This window comes from Xenopus laevis, chromosome 2L (assembly GCF_017654675.1).
Source record: "Xenopus laevis strain J_2021 chromosome 2L, Xenopus_laevis_v10.1, whole genome shotgun sequence".
NCBI lineage: Eukaryota > Metazoa > Chordata > Amphibia > Anura > Pipidae > Xenopus > Xenopus laevis.
Genome location: NC_054373.1, coordinates 190,612,043 through 190,636,805, shown reverse-complemented (window position 1 = coordinate 190,636,805; position 24,763 = coordinate 190,612,043). Strand labels below are relative to the sequence as shown.

General features: G+C 41.8%; 1 protein-coding gene across 1 annotated transcript in view; it reads left to right on the top strand.

Moving 5' to 3' along the window:
* LOC108708788 (FH2 domain-containing protein 1) overlaps window positions 1–18,194 on the top strand; it is a 31,601-nt gene extending 13,407 nt beyond the window's left edge. The window contains exons 2-12 of the mRNA XM_018247823.2: window positions 7,593–8,145; window positions 8,697–8,758; window positions 9,774–9,876; window positions 9,975–10,060; window positions 10,333–10,433; window positions 11,400–11,470; window positions 11,724–11,831; window positions 12,033–12,103; window positions 13,617–13,734; window positions 13,884–14,048; window positions 16,824–18,194. Coding sequence (XP_018103312.1) covers window positions 7,690–8,145; window positions 8,697–8,758; window positions 9,774–9,876; window positions 9,975–10,060; window positions 10,333–10,433; window positions 11,400–11,470; window positions 11,724–11,831; window positions 12,033–12,103; window positions 13,617–13,734; window positions 13,884–14,048; window positions 16,824–17,465 — 1,983 coding nt within the window. The 5' untranslated portion in view covers window positions 7,593–7,689 and the 3' untranslated portion in view covers window positions 17,466–18,194. The remainder of the gene's footprint in view (window positions 1–7,592; window positions 8,146–8,696; window positions 8,759–9,773; window positions 9,877–9,974; window positions 10,061–10,332; window positions 10,434–11,399; window positions 11,471–11,723; window positions 11,832–12,032; window positions 12,104–13,616; window positions 13,735–13,883; window positions 14,049–16,823) is intronic.
* The last annotated feature ends 6,569 nt before the right edge of the window (window positions 18,195–24,763 follow it).

Sequence of the window (24,763 nt, the reverse complement as noted above, 5' to 3'; positions counted from 1 at the left end):
GATTATACTCTGAACCATTAGCGCAGGTGAAATCGGCGGGCCTGCTTTCTGAGACGTTTCAGATACGCAATGGGACGAGGCAGGGCTGTCCCTTATCTCCGCTGCTGTGCATTGAGCCTTTGGCAAATAGGATACGGCTTAACCCAGATATTAGAGGAGTTCAGGTGAAAGGAAAGTCTTTTAAAGTCTGCTTATATGCGGACGACGTACTTTTTACGCTGACTCAACCCCTCACCTCCCTCCCGAATTTGCACCAGGAATTGAGCTTGTACAGCCTTTACTCCGGATACAAAATAAATAATGATAAAACAGAGGTATTACCAATAAATGTCCCCCCAGCTATGCTGAAGCTGTTGAAACTGAACTTCGATTATAGGTGGAAATCACAGAATCTGAAATATCTGGGCATCTTCATTACTGCACGATATGACACCCTTTATAAGGCAAATTATGGGGTACTGTGGAAGTCTCTGACAAGTGAGATACATAAATGGGGGAGGTTAAACTTGTCGTGGTTTGGCAGAATTGCCACATTGAAAATGACCATCTTGCCTCGACTTTTGTATTTCTTCGAGACTCTGCCAGAACTTCCAAAATCTATGCTATAAATATATATGGGGGGGTAAGAGACAACGAATACGTAGGGGGGTGTTGCAAACTCGGCGGACACAGGGAGGACTAGATGTGCCGGACTTTTATACATACTATTTAGCCACACACGTTAGGCAAACAATACAGTGGTCCTTTAAGTTTGCATATACTAAATGGATGGAAATAGAGAAACTAGTTCTCGCCCCGATTCACCCGAGCACATTACTATGGTCCGAACATACTATTAAATTAGCAACCTTGGCCCCGCGTACTATATCGTTCACAAAAAAATTTGGTCCAAATGTAAAAATAGATTGGTCCCGACGGATAGAATGAGCCCCCTTACTCCCTTCCTCTTTACTGAAGCATTTCCTTTAGGACTGGAAAAACAGTTTGTTCAGCTTTGGCAACATACAACTGCACATCAGCTTGTCAATTTATTCGACCTCCGTACTAAGAGTTTCCTAGACAAACAACAGCTGATAGAAGGGCATGAGCTCCTTGGGCTCAAAGACTATATGTATTATCAGTTGAGGCACTACGTTAAATCCCTATGCTGCACTATGAAACTACCAGATTTGTCCCTATTTGAGAAATTGTGCACTAAAGTGGGGGAGCGGAAGGGCCATATTTCCCAGCTATATAAGGAACTAATTTCCTATGATGTAGAAGACCACCCCCATTTGTACATGCAACTCTGGGATAGAGATTTGGAAACTCATATCACCGTCGATCAATGGGAACGAATTTGGGCTAATGCTACCAAAACCTCCATATGCACGACTACTAAAGAGAATATTTACAAGGTATTGTTTAGGTGGTATCATACCCCAGCCCTTTTGCATAAATTCTCCCCCACTATACCACCGAATTGTTGGAGATGTGGCGCCTCACCAGCCACATTGTTCCATATGTTCTGGACATGTCCCCTAATAACCACTTTGTGGTCCACGGTACAAATATTGGTGACGAAGGCTACTTGCCTAGATTTACATAGAGACCCCCCTGACTTACCTACTGGGTCATCCGGTGTTAGGTGTAGGGAAAAGACTGCAGAAAGTACTAAACTGTATATTTACGTCAACGAGGTGTTTAATTGCAGCTCGATGGAAAGATCCTACACCCCCATCATTATGGGACCTGATTAATAGAATAGAACAGGTGAGACGTATGGAATATTTAACTGCTATACTACATAACACTTCATTAGCTACAGAGGAGGACTGGTTTATGTGGAACTCTTATTGCTCTGAACTCCAAAAGGAGGTATAGCAACCAAGAAGGACGTTGGGCGTTTAGACACTACTCTCTTTCCATACTCCATCCCTGTTGGGTGCCTCTCCCTCTCATGAGGAGGGGGGACCGGATAGACTCTTAACATTGGAACGCATTACGGATCCCCTACGTTTATAGCCACTATGAGGTGAAGTTAGCTTCTTGCTCTCAGATGAGATGCACTGCTCAGTACCCACGCATTTTGCCTTTTCTTTTTGAGTTGTTCTTTTCTGGTTTAATTTTTGTTTACTGTGGATATTGTCAATGAATGACCATATGCATAATGTATGTCTACATTGTACCTTTCTGAAACTGGTTGTGTACCGCTTTATTTGTTTCTGATTCTGTGAACTTCAATAAAAACACAGTTGAAAAAAAAAGGAAAAAAAAAAGAAGATGGAGATGATGGTAGGAACATGGAGATGATGGTAGGAAGATGGAGATGATGGTAGGAAGATGGAGATGATGATGGTAAGAAGATGGAGATGATGGTAAGATGGAAATGATGGTAGGAAGATGGAGATGATGATGGAGATGGTAAGAAAATGGAGATGATGGTAAGAAGATGGAGATGATGGTAGGAAGATGGAGATGATGGTTAGAAGATGGAGATGATGGTAGGAACATAGAGATGATGGTAGGAAGATGACGATGGAAATGGGTAGAACATGGATATGAAGAAGGGGTGGGGCAGAGCAGTACTAAAGGTGCTGGAGTAGAACTGGGCAGAGGAGAGTGCGGGGCTCATGTTTAGTAAATAGGAACATTTGTTTTCTTTGTTCTTTTGTCATTGTCTCAGGTTCAGTGTCTTTGATACAATCCCTAGTTCCATGGGACCATGACCTGCTCTTCTACTATTTCTGCCCATGACATTTGTTGCCAGACGGGTTTCTATTCATTCATAACTGGGGGGGGGGGTTGTTCAAATACTTAATATTCTTTATGTGCAAAGCTCGACCCCTAACTGCCCCGAGTCCTCCCAACAATGACTGATTTTGATTTGGGTGAATTTCTTCCTTTTCTGTTTCCTTTTTGTATTTTTCTTCTGGTTTTCCCCTCCCCGGCCTCTGGTTTTTACTTTTTCCCTCCCCAAACTTCCATTTACCTCTACCACATCCTCTGACCTTTTCTTTCAGTACCGAGACTAGTGCATTGTGGGAGTCTTCACAACATTCCCCATTCATATAAATGAGAGCTCAGCTGGATCCCAATTCACTCAGTGCCTAGTTATGAAAGAATAATAATAATAATAATAAAAACATACCTCCCAACTGTCCTGTTTTTAGAGGGACAGTCCCTCTTTTCACAGCTATACCCGCAGTCCCTCGTTTGTACTGGAAAGTCACTATTTTCTCTGGACTGAACAGCCAGAAAAAAAAACAACGTTTCTAACTTAATTGGCTTTTGGCAGAGAGCCCAGAACAGCCACAGCTGCAGATAAGATACTTTTGTTACAATTTTGAGATAAACAAATAAGTAATTGTAACAATATAAGATAACAGGTCCCTTGGGAGAACTTAGACTCACAGCTTAAAGGGCAATTCACCTTCATTAGCAAAACTGTAATAACTGAAAAAAAACACAGAAATATCTTCAAACTTTTATAACCTGCCAAATTTTGTGAAATGAACATGGTAATTAGGGGGTGTGGCCACAAAATGGGTGTGGCACTACGCAAAGCAACTTTTTTGTCCCTTTTTCTATTTCCAAAATGTTGGGAGGTGGGATAAAACGCCCCTGTAGGCTCAGGTGTTTCTATGACTCGGGGCCCAGGTGAGGGCTGGAAGGAATGTTGGTATTTATTTTGGGGGCACGCCCTGCTGCCTCATGGGTATTTTTAGATGGAGCAAAGAAAACATTTCAATAGAGCGGGAGAGGAGTTGTGCCGCGTATAATGACTTAGTTTTCTCAGTACCGGGGGGGGGGTCTCACGTTAGTTCCTCTCAGCACTGGGGGGGGTCTCATGTTGGTTCCTCTCAGCACTGGGGGGTATCACGTTGGTTTCTCTCAGCACTGGGGGGGTTCACGTTGGTTCCTCTCAGCACTGGGGGGTCTCACGTTAGTTCTTCTCAGCACTGGGGGGTCTCATGTTGGTTCCTCTCAGCACTGGGGGGGGTCTCACGTTGGTTCCTCTCCAGCACTGGGGGGTCTCACGTTAGTTCCTCTCAGCACTGGGGGGTCTCATGTTGGTTCTCTCAGCACTGGGGGTCTCATGTTGGTTCCTCTCAGCACTGGGGGGTCTCACGTTGGTTTTCTCTCAGCACTGGGGGGTCTCACGTTGGTTCCTCTCAGCACTGGGGGGTCTCACATTAGTTCCTCTCAGCACTGGGGGGGTCTCACGTTGGTTCCTCTCAGCACTGGGGGGTCTCACGTTGGTTCCTCTCAGCACTGGGGGGGTCTCATGTTGGTTCCTCTCAGCACTGGGGGTCTCACGTTGCTTCCTCTCAGCACTGGGGGGTCTCACGTTGGTTCCTCTCAGCACTGGGGGGTCTCACATAGGTTCCTCTCAGCACTGGGGGGTCTCACGTTGGTTCCTCTCAGCACCAGGGGGGGGGTCTCGCATTGGTTCCTCTCAGCACTGGGGGGTCTCACGTTGGTTCCTGTCAGCACTGGGGGGTCTCACATTGGTTCCTCTCAGCACTGGGGGGTCTCACGTTGCTTCCTCTCAGCACTGGGGGTCTCACGTTGGTTCCTCTCAGCACTGGGGGGTCTCGCATTGGTTCCTCTCAGCACTGGGGGGTCTCACATTGGTTCCTCTCAGCACTGGGGGGTCTCACGTTGGTTCCTCTCAGCACTGGGGGGTCTCACGTTGCTTCCTCTCAGCACTGGGGAGTCTCACGTTGGTTCCTCTCGGCACCGGGGGGGGGGTCTCGTGTTGGTTCCTCTCTCTTAGAAGGGAACCATAGTGAGACCCCCCATTGCTGAGAGAGAGGAACCATAGTAAGTCCCCCAGAACTAAGATGAACCATAGCGAGACCCCCCCCCCCACCAGTGGTATCTAATTTATGGGCCTGTGGGACTCATGGGGCCCAAGTGAAGGCTCAGAGGTCAGACAGTTGCTAAATGTGCCCGACAGCCAGTGATTTGTTCCCCAGCAGGTCACATGACAGGGGTAACTGGAGGATTATAGGTGGGAGTTGGGTTTTCAGTAAGTCACGTGTCTTTTTCTGTAGCCGGAATCCTATTCAATGTGACATTAAGTTTAGGTTGGGAGGGTAATGTGTTTCCTTACACCTGTTTGGGTTCCGCTTGTTTGGATCAGACATTTGTTTGGGTTCCGCGTGACTTGCTGATTGTTCTTGGTGGCTGGAGCGGAGCACAGAGTTTATTGTAACAACCTCCCTCCTGAAGTTTCTCATCCACAAGCAGAATGGGGTTTTGCCTCTGGTTTGGGGCCGTATTTATATGTCTGTGTTGCTCGGCCAGCGAGGGGCTCCTTCCCCACCACAGAGAAGTCGGCCATTAGTTGTCTTCTCTCTGATACAATTGGCTTCAACTGTTCCATGGAAGGGTCTGTTGTATTTCATTCAATGGCTTTCCATTCCCAGTGTGTGTCATAGTAAATACCCCCCGCCCAACAAACACATCATTTCAATACCCATCTGTTTAAAGAGGCTTATTCGATGTACCTTAATTAATCATTGCTGTATCATAAATGACAAAGTGTTTATATAATCCTAATATCTCAATTGTACCCTAACCTTTTATCTTGTAAACTCTAATCTCTAGGTCCTTCTAACCCTATTGTACTCTGTAATCCTTGTCTGTTAGCCACCATTTATTCCCTGTTTGCTATAACTGCAGTAAAGCACTGCGTATCTTGACAGCGCTATATAAATAAATGATGATGATGATGATGATGATGATGATGAATTCTTGTACCACAAACAAATACATTCATTTTCTGTGGCTTGTGCTGCACATAAAGGGCCGGTGGGTGGAACTTGGGAAAGGTCCAATAGCAAATGCCGGTGTGGTTGAGTCGAAGGCTTGGGAGGCACGTTGGCTGATGATGAGAAGAGTAATAAACTGGGAATGTGGGATAAATGCCAGGCATCCACGTGTGTAATTATGGGACTGTGGGTTCCTGGTGGGGCAAGTGTGGGAGTCTTTACACGTGAACGAGTTGGCACAACATGGAATGGAGGTATCGGAGTGGGTTTCAGCCCAGTAGGTGTTCTGCCTGGTGGTTGCACCCCTCCCATGGCTTTTGTTTGTCAGGCATGAAGGTGTCGTTTGTTATGGAATTTGTGGTTTCCAAGTTCTCTTGGAGGGAAGTCCCGCAGGTTTCCAGCCTCAGATAAACACGTGTTGGACTCCATGTGCCTCACGGGAGCTTGGATTGGTTTATAGGACTGGTGTGTGATCAACAAAATAAAGTACCGGTGCCTTGGTCCCACCCCAAGTCCTACGCAGCCCAGTACATGTGAGATGCAGTAGAGTAGCCAACCTGTGGTACCTCAGGTCCAGTTAGATCCTGCCTGCAACATAATCTGAACCTATTCATACTATCAAGCTATTCCTACTGACAGCCCATGCAACTGGCCATCACCAGTGGAGAGTAGAGCCAGTGCCAACTGGAGAATAACCAACCGGATTGGCCAGAATTGGGTCATCTTCATATATCTATATGGTAGGTGGGAGCCTGGGAGCACAATTACTAAGAGGGGGCCATAGTCTAAGTGGAATAGGATCAGGGCTTGGATTGGTGTAGAAAAGAATGGGCGTCTAAGAGTTCCTTTGGTTTTACAGAATTGACAGAACTTTTTGGACTGGGTTTCTAAAGAAGAATTGTTATTTATGTTTTGCCATTAATGTAGCCAATAACGAGTGCCTTATTGGCACTGGGTGGGGTCTTATTGTGGGCCAATCAGGAATGTGTCCTGTGTTGAGGGTCCATGAGGGATTTTTGGGGGAAGGATGGGGAGATTAACTGAAGCAACAAGAAGAGGAAACGTGTGTAAGGGGCCACAGGCGTGTTCTACATGTTGTGTTACATCTGTGAGATGATTGGGAACGTGTTACTGTTATTTTCCATTAAATTGGGGTTTGTCATAATGCAAGGGCAAGTGGATGTGCAAATATTATTTTCAGCTCTTATTTGTGGAGATTAATGTACATCTGTGGGGACCTTTTGTTGTGGGTTTTGTGGATCCATTAATGGTACCAACTTTATTTATTCTGGCTGTACATGCTGGAGGTCTTCCAATGATGTTCCAACGATGTTCTAAGATGTCTGGATTTTTTTGTCTGGATTTTTTTTTGTCTAGATATCAGTCTGGGCAGATTTTTGGGGAAGGCTCCATACATGGGCCAATAAACAGCTGACTTGGGCTGGAAGGGCGGAGTCATATTGGACTTTGTTTGAGCAGCTTTAGATTCCTGCAATACTGGTTAGCCCTATGTTTGTGGGTATGTACAATCCTTGAGTTGTTGCATTTGTTAGGCTCAGTGAGTGATAACTGTGTTTTTATAAGGGACGTGGATAATTGTTTCCTCTGATGAACCAGAGTGACCTCTTTTTCATTTAACTTAAAGGGAGGGAAGGAGCTACATCTATCTTCCATGCCACCCCAATCTCTCACATCTCCCTCCCTTCCTTACAAGACACCTAGTGGCCACTTGTTTGGCCGTGGCTCCTGTGGGCCTAGACAGTAGGGCTATTTCTGTAAGGAATTGCTTTTGTAACATTTGTGTATTGATTGTCCTCCCTTCTTGTTCTTTAGGTTGGGAGAACCTCTTTCTGGGAATGATCTAATTCACCCTTGTCCTGAGTATTGGCACACAGAGCGGCAAACTCCTCTCCATTTAGCCCAAAGGTACATGGATGAGACTGGTTCTGTTGCCATGGTGACTAGCAAGAACTCTTCTCCACCCTGTCCTCCACCTTGCCCACCACCTCCTCCTACAGGGTTCTCTTTCCCACCTCCTCCACCTCCACCAGCTAAATTCCCTTGTGCTCCTCCTCCCCCACCATCAGGGGAATTATCATTGACCCCTAAGTCCTCTGGGGATACAACTCTGTCACATCCTACATCAGCTCCTGAACGACTTGGAGATCAGCGAAGATCCAAATTGCGCAGCTTCAACTGGGATGCAATACCTGCTGAGCGTGTGCTGAAGGGACGCAATATATGGACTTGTGGGTCACAACAGCCAAGTCTTCAGATCGATGTCACACACATGGACAAGCTCTTTGCTCAGAGAGATGAGCCACGTAAAGCTCGATTAAGTGAAAGGTTCAGGCCACGGCACCAACAGACTGAGCATGAACCAGAGGTGAGAAAACCCAATTTTCAGCTTCTCTCCATAATCCCGTGCTACTTATCCACATGAGAATAGACTTGGCTTCTAATCAGTAAAGGGAAGGATTCATAGGAAAGCAAGATAAAAATATAGGGTTTTTTTTCTAGACCAGGTAGCAGCCAATTTGTGAATCCCTTAAACTTCATCATCGCAGATGAATTTGCCAGGAGCCATGATGTCCATATGAAACCGTGTTCCACAGCAGAACATGTCAAACAATTCATTTCACTGCATTGGGAAATGATAAAATAACAAATCATGCAGATTTTTTTTTTGGTGGGAGGGTCAGTAGTGTGTTAAAGGCACTTACTAACCTTTGAATACGTTCTTACAAAAAAAGTGACCCAATATTTCCCATTCTGTCCTCTCTGCCAATTTAGTGTTCAGGTTCTAGAGAACCAGCACATTGTTTCTATTGAAGCATTATTATGGACAGTGAGAATGAGAAGGTTCCAATCTTCCAGAGACATTTCTTTGGGGTTTCTGTCTGGCGATGCATAATAACCTTTATACATCATATCTAGGTGTCCCTTCTGGATTCTAAGAAGATCATGAACCTGGGAATATTCCTGAAGCAATTCAAGAGGTAAGTGCAATGCACTACAGGGGAGGCCGTAACACACCAACACTATTGTCCTTATTCTGACACTTTAGTTTTGTGTGTAGCTTGTCACTAAACAAGGCACATGTTTAGCATTTCTCTAGACTTCCATGATGAAAACGCAATGTTTAGGGTGTCTCTAGACTTCCATGATGAAAAGGCACATGCTAAGCATTTATCTAGACTTCCATGATGAAAAGGCAATGTTTAGCGTGTCACTAGACTTCCATGATGAAAAGGCAATGTTTAGGGTGTCTCTAGACTTCCATGATGAAAAGGCAATGTTTAGCGTGTCACTAGACTTCCATGATGAAAAGGCAATGTTTAGGGTGTCTCTAGACTTCCATGATGAAAAGGCAATGTTTAGGGTGTCTCTAGACTTCCATGATGAAAAGGCAATGTTTAGCGTGTCACTAGACTTCCATGATGAAAAGGCAATGTTTAGGGTGTCTCTAGACTTCCATGATGAAAAGGCAATGTTTAGGGTGTCTCTAGACTTCCATGATGAAAAGGCAATGTTTAGCGTGTCACTAGACTTCCATGATGAAAAGGCAATGTTTAGGGTGTCTCTAGACTTCCATGATGAAAAGGCAATGTTTAGCGTGTCACTAGACTTCCATGATGAAAGGCACATGTTTAGCATTTCTCTAGACTTCCATGATGAAAAGGCACATGTTAAGCATTTCTCTAGACTTCCATGATGAAAAGGCACATGCTAAGCATTTATCTAGACTTCCATGATGAAAAGGCAATGTTTAGCGTGTCACTAGACTTCCATGATGAAAAGGCAATGTTTAGGGTGTCTCTAGACCTCCATGATGAAAAGGCACATGTTTAGGGTGTCTCTAGACTTCCGTGATGAAAAGGCACATGTTTAGCATGTCTCTAGACTTCCATGATGAAAAGACACATGTTTAGGGTGTCTCTAGACTTCCATGATCTAATTCCCGTTAAACATTTGCTGTGGGCCTTTTCCTTCCCGTGTTCCCTTTCTGACTAGGCCGGTACATGTGATGATTGAGGATATAAAGAGAGGTGTGGGGTCTAATTTTGGAGCTGAGAAGTTGAGAGAACTTCTAAAACTACTTCCTGAGAAAGATGAGGTAAGTGGGAGAGAAGTGGGTGAATTGAGCTGGTTCATTTGGGGGATTGGGGTTCAACTCCATGCCTGATATTTCTCTTCTCCATTTCATGCCACAAGGTGAAGAGACTAAGAGCTTTCAAAGGGGACCGGAGCAATTTGTCTGAAGCAGAACTCTTCATGATACTTCTAGTCGAGGTGCCCAGGTCAGAAGCCCCCACACGTTTATGATGTCCCACCTATTGGGAATGGAGCCAGTTATTCATGTGTTCTTATATAAAGTGCATTCTGGAATGGGAATAATGTTGGGATTTTCAGGCAACAATTATATTGTTGCCAGTTACAAATGATCTGTGGATTTATGGGCTGGAGCTACTACATTGCTCTCCACCAATAGAATCAGATTAACCCTTTCTTCATACTGGGCCCTACTGAAACGTATGAACTACTGTCATGTTCAGGTTTTCTTTGCCTTTAGTTGTTCCCAGAGGCTGCAAGTGATGATCCTAAAGGAAGAATTCTTTCCTCAACTGAATTCTATGAAACAGGCAGTGGAAATACAGACGGCAGCAGCCACTGGTAAGACTGGGCCCAGGGATTGTCCAGTACCTTGTAGTACCTTGTAGCACCTTGTAGTACCTTGTAGCTGGACTTGTAGCACCTTTTAGTACCTTGTAGTGTCTTGTAGCTGGACTTGTAGTACCTTGTAGTACCTTGTAGTACCTTATAGCACCTTGTAGTACCTTGTAGTACCTTGTAGTACCTTGTAGTGTCTTGTAGCTGGACTTGTAGCACCTTGTAGTACCTTGTAGTGTCTTGTAGCTGGACTTGTAGCACCTTGTAGTACCTAGTAGTGTCTTGTAGCTGGACTTGTAGCACCTTGTAGTACCTTGTAGTGTCTTGTAGCTGGACTTGTAGCACCTTGTAGTACCTTGTAGTGTCTTGTAGCTGGACTTGTAGCACCTTGTAGTACCTTGTAGTGCCTTGTAGCTGGACTTGTAGTACCTTGTAGTACCTTGTAGCACCTTGTAGTACCTTGTAGTGCCTTGTAGCTGGACTTGTAGTACCTTGTAGTACCTTGTAGTGCCTTGTAGCTGGACTTGTAGTACCTTGTAGTACCTTGTAGTGCCTTGTAGTACCTTATAGCACCTTGTAGTACCTTGTAGTGCCTTGTAGCTAGACTTGTAGTACCTTGTAGCACCTTGTAGTACCTTGTAGCACCTTGTAGTACCTTGTAGCTGGACTTGTGGCACCACCAGGGAGTGAGCAGAAAAGAATGACATGAGGGTGATGGAGCTGGGATTAAGGGGTACAGAGGAGATGACATACAGGGTAGTGGAGTGAGTGTCTGAAAAAGGAGAACATTGAAACCTGGAGAGAGGAGAGAGAAGTTGACAGATAGATGTGGATAATAAGGAGCTGGCAGGGGTGGGAGGTGAGGAGTTGGTAGTGGGGGACAGATACTGAATGGTTAGTGGGGTGTTGAGTGAGGAACAAGTAGAGACACTGTTGTTTCAATGAGACCCATTCTGTGTTCTGATCCAGAACTGGTGAGGTGTGAAGAGCTCCACACGGTCATTTACCTGGTGCTGAAAGCTGGAAATTACATGAATGCGGTGAGTTCATTCCCCCCATTACAGATTAAACCCTAACCCTTAGTATACTCTCAGCTGTCTGATCACTCATACTTACACTCACCTCATCCCTTACAGTCCCATTCACTGTCCCACTCATTGTTTCACTCACTGTCCCACTCAAACTCTCACTCACTGTCCCACTCAAACTCTCACTCACTGTCCCACTCGCTGTCTCACTCCCCCACTATATTCTCATCTCTTCACTCATTTACTCCCCAATCGTTCCTCACAGGGCGGCTATGCCGGGAGTGCTCTGGGCTTTCGCATGGGGTCACTGCTGAAACTGTCCGACACCAAAGCCAACAAACCCGGAGTGAATCTCATGCACTTTGTTGCAAAGGTAAGAAATGCTGAAGATGGGGGAGGTTGTCTCATTTAGTAGCCCCCAAGTGTGTGACACTAACAAGCCGATGATCAATCTGGCAGCTCCTATTTATATGTCCTGGCCCAGTTTTATTTCCTCAGAGCATTTGCCAAAACCTTCTCTTATTGCCCCTGTTTATTGCCCCTTTTTATTGCCCCTTTTTCTTCTCTTGGGCAGGAAGCCGAGAGGAACAGCCGCCCCCTCCTGACGTTCCCAGACAAGTTGCTTCATATCAGCCAAGCGTCCCGGTAAGGGGGGTCTCGGGCCCATTCCCCCTCATCCGCCATATTGTTCTTTTATTTCAACTCAATTTACCCCCCAAATCAATCTTCTTGCTCCTTCCAGACCCGTCACTTACTTCAACCCCTCCAAATGACCCCCAGCACATATATATATATATAAATATAATACACAAGAGCCAGGACTAGCCTGTAAATTAAATCCTTATAAATGGCGACTAGTGATGTCATTGGTTATAATCAAAGCTTAGTGATGTCATTTCTGTCACATGACTCACTGGAACTTGTGTATTATAATAAATAAAGTGCCACCTGTTGCAAACTATGAGGATATTAGAAGTCACCTTGGGGTTCCATGACCTGTATATGGTTATGAAACTCCTCTGTAACTTATAATATCCTTATATCTTACAATAGGGGGCACTTTTATATATATAAACGTATTCGTCCCTTTTATAAAATGTATAATTAAACCATAGAATTCTTAATGAATCAGATGAAAATAAAGCATAGGACTGGCCAGATATGGGATGAGTGTGACGTTGTTGTTCAGCTTAAATATATTGTAATATATGGACAAACAATCCCTGTGTTGTTTAAAGGGTAAGACATTTTTCAGTAGCAGTAGCACAAAATGTCTCTGTCTTAAATATATTGATAATGGGTTGAGTGCAGAGGAATCTTGTATTTGACTATATGTATTTTGTGGTCACACCCTCATTGCACCCCCGCCTAATGGTTTTAAAAACTAGTGGTGAGAACAACTTTCCCCTGTTTGTTATATATATATATATATATATATATATATATATATATATATATATATATATATATATATATATATATATATATATATATATATATATATATATATATATATATATATATATATATAAAACCCCAAATCCGTAAAAAAATTGGGGGACTGTGTGAAGTGTAAATAGAAAGCGAATGAGAGAATTTGCAAATGAGTATTTAATTGCATCCAGGAACCCAGTATTCAGAATGATCCGAATTACAGGAAGACCATAGAGGCCATTTTGACCAAATAATTAACATTGTCAAAAAAAATTATTTTGTTTTTCTGTGTAATAATAAGTCAGAACCTTGTAACTGATCCCAACTAAGATATAATTAATCCCTATGGAGGCAAAACAATCCCATTGGTCCTGTGGGGGGGGCAAGGGGTATGGTGGGCATAATGTCTGTCAGGTTTATTGAATTGTTCCTCAATGGGTTTATAGTAGCAGAAGTAGTAGCAGAAGTAGTAGCAGTAGTAGCAGTAGTATCATCAGTATCACATTCCTGATACCCTGGGCTGGGGCTCCTGTTAGTAGAAAACTGCAAGTGACCAGTACAGGAGCATTGCCAGGGTTTCCTCACATTGAGTAGCTATAACTGTGTCTCCTCCACCCACTGAATCCCCACATCTTCTCTCTTACACTTATCATATTGTTTCAACTATTTTAATCCCCACATTCTTCCCTGACCCCCATCTCTTTCCTGTGTCTTTGCCCCCAAGTATCAACTCGCAGGAGATCGAGAGTGACTTGGAGAACCTGAAAAAGAAACTGAGTAGCACAAGGGAGGCTCTCCGAGACCAGTCAGACCTCAAGCATTCCATGAGACCCTTCCTGAAGGTGAGGAGATGTTTGGCCACAGAGGAAACCAGTTTGTTGAGCAGGGGTAAAGTCTTATTGGGCCCATTGAATGGCGGCGCATGGAGCTTGTGAGTTTCTATATGTCAGAAGGTTCATTGTGGGTTCTGACTCCTGCACTACTCTTTCAGCTTGCAGAGGTTGAGCTCCGTGAGGTTCTCCACTCCCTGAAACGACTGCGAGATGTACGCCGGGAACTCATGGAGTTTTTCTGCGAGGATGAATCTGCTTTCAGGATGGAGGAGATGTGTTTGGTGTTCAGCACTTTCTGTGCCCGATTCCTTTCTGCTGTGCAGGTGGGTCCTTTTGGGTATCAATGTATCAACTTCTCAGGTGTCGTCCAAACCCCAAAGTTGCTCCTTTAGGTTTCAGAATATATGTAATTGGGAGTGAAATCAGGAGAATAAGCCATTGTGGTGACCCTTTTACCCCTCAATGAATTTGGAGACTTAATTGTACAAAACAGCCCACCCTAAATCTCTTCTCATAGTCCTTTCCAGAGGTCCTACGTCCCATGACGCACAATTCTGATCTAATGATACAGTGTCTAATGATATAGTGAATAATGATATAGTGAATAAAGATATAATGCATAATGATATAGTGAATAATGATATAGTGAATAATGATATAGTGAATAATGAGACTGTGTCTAATGATATAGTAAATAATGATATAGTGAATAATGATATAGTGAATAAAGATATAATGCATAATGATATAGTGAATAATGAGACTATGTCTAATGATATAGTAAATAATGATATAGTGAATAATGATATAGTGAATAATGATATAGTGAATAATGATATAGTGTCTAATGATATAGTGTCTAATGATATAGTGAATAAAGATATAATGCATAATGATATAGTAAATAATGATATAGTAAATAATGATATAGTGAATAATGAGACTGTGTCTAATGATATAGTAAATAATGATATAGTGAATAATGATATAGTGAATAAAGATATAATGCATAATGATATAGTGAATAATGATATAGTGAATAATGATATAGTGAATAATGAGACTGTGTCTAATGATATAGTAAATAATGATATAGTGAATAATGATATAGTGAATAAAGATATAATGCATAATGATATAGTGAATAATGAGACTATGTCTAATGATATAGTAAATAATGATATAGTGAATAATGATATAGTGAATAATGATATAGTGTCTAATGATATAGTGAATAATGATATAGTGAATAATGATATAGTGTCTAATGATATAGTGAATAATGATATAGTGAATAATGATATAGTGTCTAATGATATAGTGAATAATGATATAGTGAATAATGATATAGTGAATAATGATATAGTGTCTAATGATATAGTGAATAATGATATAGTGAATAATGATATAGTGAATAAAGATATAATGCATAATGATATAGTGAATAATGATATAGTGAATAATGATATAGTGAATAATGATATAGTGAATAATGATATAGTGTCTAATGATATAGTGAATAATGATATAGTGTCTAATGATATAGTGAATAATGATATAGTGAATAATGATATAGTGTCTAATGATATAGTGAATAATGATATAGTGAATAATGATATAGTGTCTAATGATATAGTGAATAATGATATAGTGAATAATGATATAGTGAATAATGATATAGTGAATAATGATATAGTGAATAATGAGACTGTGTCTAATGATATAGTGAATAATGATATAGTGAATAATGATATAGTGTCTAATGATATAGTGTCTAATGATATAGTGTCTAATGATATAGTGAATGATATAGTGAATAATGATATAGTGAATAATGATATAGTGTCTAATGATATAGTAAATAATGATATAGTGTCTAATGATATAGTGTCTAATGATATAGTGAATGATATAGTGAATAATGATATAGTGAATAATGATATAGTGAATAATGATATAGTGTCTAATGATATAGTGAATAATGATATAGTGAATAATGAGATAGTGAATAATGAGATAGTGAATAATGATATAGTGTCTAATGATATAGTGAATAATGATATAGTAAATAATGATATAGTGTCTAATGATATAGTGTCTAATGATATAGTGAATAATGATATAGTGAATAATGATATAGTGAATAATGATATAGTGAATAATGATATAGTGTCTAATGATATAGTGAATAATGATATAGTGAATAATGATATAGTGAATAATGAGACTGTGTCTAATGATATAGTGAATAATGATATAGTGAATAATGATATAGTGAATAATGATATAGTGAATAATGATATAGTGAATAATGAGATAGTGAATAATGATATAGTGTCTAATGATATAGTGAATAATGATATAGTGAATAATGAGATAGTGAATAATGATATAGTGAATAATGATATAGTGTCTAATGATATAGTGAATAATGAGATAGTGAATAATGAGATAGTGAATAATGATATAGTGAATAATGAGATAGTAAATAATGATATAGTAAATAATGATATAGTGTCTAATGATATAGTGAATAATGATATAGTGAATAATGATATAGTAAATAATGATATAGTGAATAATGATATAGTGAATAATGATATAGTGAATAATGAGATAGTGAATAATGAGATAGTGAATAATGATATAATGTCTAATGATATAGTGAATAATGATATAGTGAGTAATGATATAGTGAATAATGAGATAGTGAATAATGAAATAGTGAATAATGATATAGTGAATAATGAGATAGTGAATAATGAGATAGTGAATAATGAGACAGTGTCTAATGATATAGTGAATAATGATATAGTGAATAATGATATAGTGAATAACGAGATAGTGAATAATGATATAGTGAATAATGATATAGTGAATAATGATATAGTGTCTAATGATATAGTGAATAATGATATAGTGAGTAATGATATAGTGAATAATGAGATAGTGAATAATGAGACAGTGTCTAATGATATAGTGTCTAATGATATAGTGAATAATGATATAGTGAGTAATGATATAGTGAATAATGAGATAGTGAATAATGAGACAGTGTCTAATGATGTGTTGATGGAGTGAGTGTCACCTCATTGCAGGAGAATGAGGAGAGAGAGAAGGCAGAAGATCGCAGGGAGCGAGTGGAGAAGCGCCGATCCATTGCCAGTTGCTCCACCCTCGACAAGGACCTTCAGGATGTGGAACTGGAGTTTCTGCTGCTCAGGATCCCCCGCAGGGGTCGCTCAGCGAGGAAACCACGGCCACTTCCACGCACCTGCTCTGTAGACACCCTCCATCTCTCCCCACCCATCATGGAAGATCCCACTGACTACATGTCCAGAGTCTTCTCTTCACAAGTCATTACAGAGGAGGAGAAGCCCACGGCCACCCCCCGGTCTGATACCAAGAAAGGACACGGGCGGCTCCGGAGAGTGAGCTCTGGGGGGGACGGGGGTCAGGAAACACCTGGAAAGATGAAGCGAAGGCACACGCTCTCTTCTCTCCCCTCCCTCAGTGACGGGGCACAGAATACCCAAAATACTCCCCCCACTGTACAACGTGAAATCAATGCTGTGGCCCCCGATGAAGCATCAGAGGTGGCTCCTATTTCATCCCCACACACCCCCCAAAACACCCCCCTTAAATGCACCCCAAAGTCTTCCCAAAAAGGCCAGTCCTCTCCAGAACTCTCTCCTTCGGGGGGGCTTTTTGCAAAAGAAGGGGGGCACGTGGGGCCCTGAGGCCTCTCACCATTCTCTGGGGGAGGAGCCACATAAGGGGGGGCAGTGCAGCGTCTGCACTTGGCACATTCTTCAGGCGTTTGGCAACGTGCGTCGTTCCCCCAAATAATTGCCCAGAGGGGGTCATTGTACGTTATGGAGACCTGGGGGGCACGTTCTAGAGACAGTGGGGCTCATTTTGCAGCACTTGGATATAAAGACAACTGGGTGTTCTGTGTCCATAAGACTGAGAGTAAGAAGGGACTGAAGTGACAGTTGGGGGCATGAAGGACTCACTGTTGGGGGAGGTGGGCAGATAAGTGTAACCCCCCCCCAGCCACTGTCGTCTTGTCTCACTCACTGCCATTGGCCAAACCCAGAAGTTTTTACTCCTCTTTATTGCTATGGGGGGGGGGACATTGAACTTACATTTAATATGACGTATTGTTATTACTGGGGGGGGGGGGTTGGAAGAGAAGGAAAAGGAGTCGGATTTCCCTCAACTCTGACCAATGGGCTCAATGGCATTTTCACAAATGTATTTGTCACCGGCAAAATGCGAAAAATACGCCGCAAATTCGTGCCAGGTGACTTTATTTGCCATCACTTCCCCTGAACTGTAACAACCTCTCAGAATACAAACTGTAATTCCACCTCAAAAATCATTAATTAATGAGATAACACTAATAAACCCAACAATTTATTGCTCCAGTCTATGAACCCCCAATAAAACTGATTTCTGATTGTTTCTGTAGTTTCCAACTGTCACATGATTATTAAATAGAGTTACACAAATGTCCTGGATTTTGGAAATTCATACTCAGGCATCAACCCAATAACTTAGGGACCTCTGCTTTTAGATTGTTAGCTCTAAGAACCAGGGCCCACTCTGCCTTCTGTATCAGTCAATATTATATATTATCTATATGTGTGATATACTTCACTGTGGCATAAGATTTATGGATTAAATACGTTCATATTAATAATACACATTACAACAAGGTGTTATTTATGAGAGCTGCATATTTAGCATTTTGCTGTCACAAAAAGAAGAAAATTTGCAGTCGTTTCTTTATTTAATCGAGAAACTGGAAAGAGTATTTGCAATTACAAAAAGAAAAAACATTGAACTTTGAAATATGATTTATGTATTTCTGTTTATTTTCTGGTGGAATTATTATTATTTATTGGGAATATCATTCTCATAAATCATCAATGAAAAACTCCCAGTCATCATCATGTTTATTTTTCTGCCATTTTATGAAACAATGACTGGAATGATGGCTGGAAAGACTGCGTTATGTGTATATATACAGTATATATATGTATATAAACCTGCTCAATAGAACAAATACAGGAATTTACCTTCTAAATGACCCTTTCTGTATACTGAGAGTTTTTTTATTGCTAATAAAACACATTGTTTAAGTCAAACAATAGTGATGGGTGAATTTATTCACCAGGCGCGTATTCGCGGCGAATTTGCGTGATTCGCCGCCAGCGAATAAATTCGCGAAACGCACGCGAAAATTGGCAGCAAAAATTTGCTGGCGTCAAAATTTTTTTTCCAAAAAACGGACGCCGGCGTCAAAAACGAGATGCTGGCACCGTTTTGCGAACTTTTCGTCGTTTTGCGAATTTCGCACAAAATTCACTAATTTTTCAGCGAAGCGAAACGGCGCAAATTCGCCAATCACTATCAAACAAGTAAAACAAAAAAACACTCTGCTTCTATAACAGAATTATTTGTGAATCAAAACATTCCGACTAGTTAAATGTGTTGTCATGGTAACGTTGTGATGTCATAAAATGGATCTAAGTAAATATGTTGTCATGGCAATGAGATTGTGATGTCATTATTTACACCGCTGATTTGTGCCGTATTAGCCCAAAGAGACTATGAAGATTTCCATTCATCCAGGTCATGGTATATCTAGTATAGGTCAATCTATAAGAACTGGACTTGCTGAGTAATCAATGAAGACGTTTCACATCCGAGCAGCTTCTTCAGTACAACTGACTGGTGTGGGAAGTTCTCGCCATATAAACTCTTCCACTAATCCAACCACAATGGCACATTGTAACTCTTCAGAGAGGTGAGACTCACAGAGGTGTAGATTGTGTGTAGTTACTGTGATAGGATTATCCAATGTTTATTATGGGAACGGGAAAAATCACAGTGCTACGCAATATGTTGGCGCTATATAAATACATGTTAATAATAATAATAACACTTCTTACTTAAAATGAACTCCTTGCTCCTCAGACACCCAAGCAGTTATAACCCCACTTGGAAAAGAAGAAAGAATCTTATTTGTGACTGTAATTTTATACAAATATAAAAGTTCTCTGATTTCTGACACCCACTATGTTTAGTTCTCAATATCTCCAGCTGAAACTTCCACATTCAACATGATTGTCCTCCATTGGTCACTTATTTACTCATTAAATGAACTCCCGCCTATAATCCTCGTATGCTGATTTCTTAATTAACATCACCCCATCAGCTCCACTTCTATTGGTTAAATATCGGGCGCTAGCTGCTCCTCTTTCACATCTGTGCCCCCATTTGTACTATATAAAAGGTTTATTAGTTTAAAAAGGCTTAAGTGCTAGTTGCTTATTTTCCACAACTGTGTAATTATTGGCTCACCAGTATTTGGTTTAATTAAAGTGCCAAGTGTTTATTTCCACACTGTGTAACTCTTAACTCTACACGTGTTGCACTTAACAATCAACACTTAGGGGCCGATTCACTAAGGGTCGAATATCGAGGGTTAATTAACCCTCGATATTTGAATGGGAATTAAAATCCTTCGACTTCGAATATTGAAGTCGAAGGATTTAGCGCAGATAGTTCGTTCGAACGATCAAAGGATTATTCCTTCGATTGAACGATTAAATCCTTCGAATCGTTCGATTCAAAGGATTTTAATCCAATGATCGAAGGAATATCCTTCGATCAAAAAAACTTAGAAAAGCCTATGGGGACCTTCCCTATAGACTAACATTGACTTTGGTAGCTTTTAGATGGCAAACTAGGGGGTCGAAGTTTTTTCTTAAAGAGACAGTACTTCGACTATCGAATGGTCGAACGATTTTTAGTTCTAATCCTTCACTTGAAGTTAGTGAATCGGCCCCTTAATCTAAACTATTTCACCAGTTGAATCAATACTTTGATAAATATAAATAAATAGTTTGGCTCTGTGATGTTGGATCTAGATGAGCTTCATGTCATGATTTGCTGCCAAGATCCAACTACATTCAATCAATCAATCAATCAATCAGTAAATCGATCAATCAATCAATCAATCATTCAGTATATCAATCAGTAAATCAATCAATCAATCAATCAGCACTTACGCTCCCAGGGAATAGAAACAAATTCTAGGCAGACTCCATTGGGAGCAGCTCCATCATTTTCCATTTTCTTATCCTTAACTAAAGGAGATACTTGATAATAACTCTAGATCAATAGGGAATCATTTGAATACACTGGACACTTTACATTTAATGAAGTTGAGGTTGGAAGGATTTTTTAAAAAAAACGTTTAATTCACGTAAGCGCTGATTGAATGATTGATTGAATTTACCCTGGCAGATAAGAACCAATCCCCATCTATTCTGACTTCTCCTCCCACATCAATTCACAGGGGTGCTGAAACGACTGTATTGATTCTCTCTCTCCTATATCAGAGCCTTTAAAAACTCCTTCTGTTTCCCCATTGGTTACACCACCCCTATAGTCTCCTACACAGGGACATAACTGACTTGACTGGTGAGCAGTTTCATTATTCAGGTGTGGAACCTGTTATCCAGAATGTGCAAGACCTGGGGTTTTATGGATAAGGAATCTTTCTGTAATTTAGATCTCCATACCTTAAGTCTACTAAACAATCATTTAACATTAAATAAACCCGATAAAAAACAAGAATAAATTGTATCTTAGTTAGGATCAAATACAATACACTGTTTTATTAATGCAGAGAAAAAGGGAATCATTTTTAAATATGTGAATTATTTGATTAAAATGGAGTCTATGGGAGATGGCCCTCCGTATACTGTTATATAAATAGAGGCAGTTGTCGGCTGTCATACTCTGTCTCTCCTATACTCCCTGTGTGTGTCATACTCTGCCTGTCCTATAGTTCCTGTGTGTGTCATACGCTGCCTGTCCTATACTTCCTGTGTGTGTCATACTCTGCCTGTCCTATAGTTCCTGTGTGTGTCATACTCTGCCTGTCCTATACTTCCTGTGTGTGGCATACTCTGTCTGTCCTATAGTTCCTGTGTGTGTCATACTCTGCCTGTCATATACTTCCTGTGTGTGTCATACTCTGCCTGTCCTATACTTCCTGTGTGTGTCATACTCTGCCTGCCCTATAGTTCCTGTGTGTGTCATACTCTGCCTGCCCTATAGTTCCTGTGTGTGTCATACTCTGCCTGTCCTATACTCCCTGTGTGTGTCATACTCTGCCTGTCCTATACTTCCTGTGTGTGTCATACTCTGCCTGCCCTATAGTTCCTGTGTGTGTCATACTCTGCCTGTCCTATACTCCCTGTGTGTGTCATACTCTGCCTGTCCTATAGTTCCTGTGTGTGTCATACGCTGCCTGTCCTATACTCCCTGTGTGTGTCATACTCTGCCTGTCCTATAGTTCCTGTGTGTGTCATACGCTGCCTGTCCTATACTTCCTGTGTGTGTCATACTCTGCCTGTCCTATAGTTCCTGTGTGTGTCATACTCTGCCTGTCCTATACTTCCTGTGTGTGGCATACTCTGTCTGTCCTATAGTTCCTGTGTGTGTCATACTCTGCCTGTCATATACTTCCTGTGTGTGTCATACTCTGCCTGTCCTATACTTCCTGTGTGTGTCATACTCTGCCTGCCCTATAGTTCCTGTGTGTGCCATATTCTGCCTGTCCTATACTTCCTGTGTGTGTCATACTCTGCCTGTCCTATACTTCCTGTTTGTGTCATACTCTGCCTGCCCTATAGTTCCTGTGTGTGTCATACTCTGCCTGTCCTATACTCCCTGTGTGTGTCATACTCTGTCTGTCCTATACTCCCTGTGTGTGTCATACACTGCCTGTCCTATACTTCCTGTGTGTGTCATACTCTGCCTGCCCTATAGTTCCTGTGTGTGCCATACTCTGCCTGTCCTATACTCCCTGTGTGTGTCATACTCTGCCTGTCCTATACTTCATGTGTGTGTCATACTCTGCCTGTCCTATAGTTCCTGTGTGTGTGTCATTCTCTGCCTGTCCTATACTCCCTGTGTGTGTCATACTCTGCCTGTCCTATAGTTCCTGTGTGTGCCATACTCTGTCTGTCCTATACTTCCTGTGTGTGTCATACTCTGCCTGCCCTATAGTTCCTGTGTGTGTCATACTCTGCCTGTCCTATACTTCCTGTGTGAGGCATACTCTGCCTGTCATATACTTCATGTGTGAGGCATACTCTGCTTGCCCTATAGTTCCTGTGTGTGTGTCATACTCTGCCTGTCCTATACTTCATGTGTGTGTCATACTCTGTCTGTCCTATACTCCCTGTGTATGTCATACTCTGCCTCTCCTGTACTCCCTGTGTGTGTCATACACTGCCTGTCCTATACTCCCTGTGTGTGTCATACTCTGCCTGCCCTATAGTTCCTGTGTGTGTCATACTCTGCCTGTCCTATACTTCATGTGTGTGTCATACTCTGCCTGTCCTATGGTTCCTGTGTGTGTGTCATTCTCTGCCTGTCCTATACTCCCTGTGTCTGTCATACTCTGCCTGTCCTATAGTTCCTGTGTGTGTCATACTCTGCCTGTCCTATACTTCATGTGTGTGTCATACTCTGCCTGTACTATAGTTCCTGTGTGTGTGTCATACTCTGCCTGTCCTATACTTCCTGTGTGTGTCATACTCTGCCTGTCCTATGTTCCCTGTGTGTGTCATACTCTGCCTGTCCTATAGTTCCTGTGTGTGTGTCATACTCTGCCTGTCCTATAGTTCCTGTGTGTGTCATACTCTGCCTGTCCTATGTTCCCTGTGTGTGCCATACTCTGCCTGTCCTATAGTTCCTGTGTGTGTGTCATACTCTGCCTGTCCTATAGTTCCTGTGTGTGTCATACTCTGCCTGTCCTATGTTCCCTGTGTGTGCCATACTCTGCCTGTCCTATACTTCTTGTGTGTGTCATACTCTGCCTGTCCTATACTTCCTGTGTGTGTCATACTCTGCCTGTCCTATGTTCCCTGTGCGTGTCATACTCTGCCTGTCCTATACTTCCTGTGTGTGTCATACTCTGCCTGTCCTATACTTCCTGTGTGTGTCATACTCTGCCTGTCCTATACTTCCTGTGTGTGTCATACTCTGCCTGTCCTATGTTCCCTGTGTGTGTCATACTCTGCCTGTCCTATGTTCCCTGTGTGTGTCATACTCTGCCTGTCCTATACTTCCTGTGTGTGTCATACTCTGCCTGTCCTATGTTCCCTGTGTGTGTCATACTCTGCCTGTCCTATGTTCCCTGTGTGTGTCATACTCTGTCTGTCCTATAGTTCCTGTGTGTGTCATACTCTGCCTGTCCTATACTTCCTGTGTGTGTCATACTCTGCCTGTCCTATACTTCCTGTGTGTGTCATACTCTGCCTGCCCTATAGTTCCTGTGTGTGCCATACTCTGCCTGTCCTATACTCCCTGTGTGTGTCATACTCTGCCTGCCCTATAGTTCCTGTGTGTGTCATACTCTGCCTGTCCTATACTCCCTGTGTGTGTCATACTCTGCCTGTCCTATACTTCATGTGTGTGTCATACTCTGCCTGTCCTATACTTCCTGTGTGTGTCATACTCTGCCTGCCCTATACTTCATGTGTGTGTCATACTCTGCCTGTCCTATAGTTCCTGTGTGTGTGTCATTCTCTGCCTGTCCTATACTCCCTGTGTGTGTCATACTCTGCCTGTCCTATACTCCCTGTGTGTGTCATACTCTGCCTGTCCTATGTTCCCTGTGTGTGTCATACTCTGCCTGTCCTATGATCCCTTTGTGTGTAATACATATAGAAAACTAGGGGGCACTGTGGGTAGAAATCATGAGCTCTGTATAAACAAACACTCTTCCTTTCCCCATCACCTTCCAATGTTTAGTTTACCAAATAAGCAGAAATCCATTAAACAAGGGGATGGGTCATTAGATAAACACCTTTCTGCCCCTCCCAAAATTGCTCTGAAGAAGCAGGATGGATAATGATAGAACTTTTAATGTAACAGGATTGAGAAGGGGCAACTGTGAAGTCCTGGATTATTACTGTTATGCTGAGCCTATAAACTGGTATAGTCA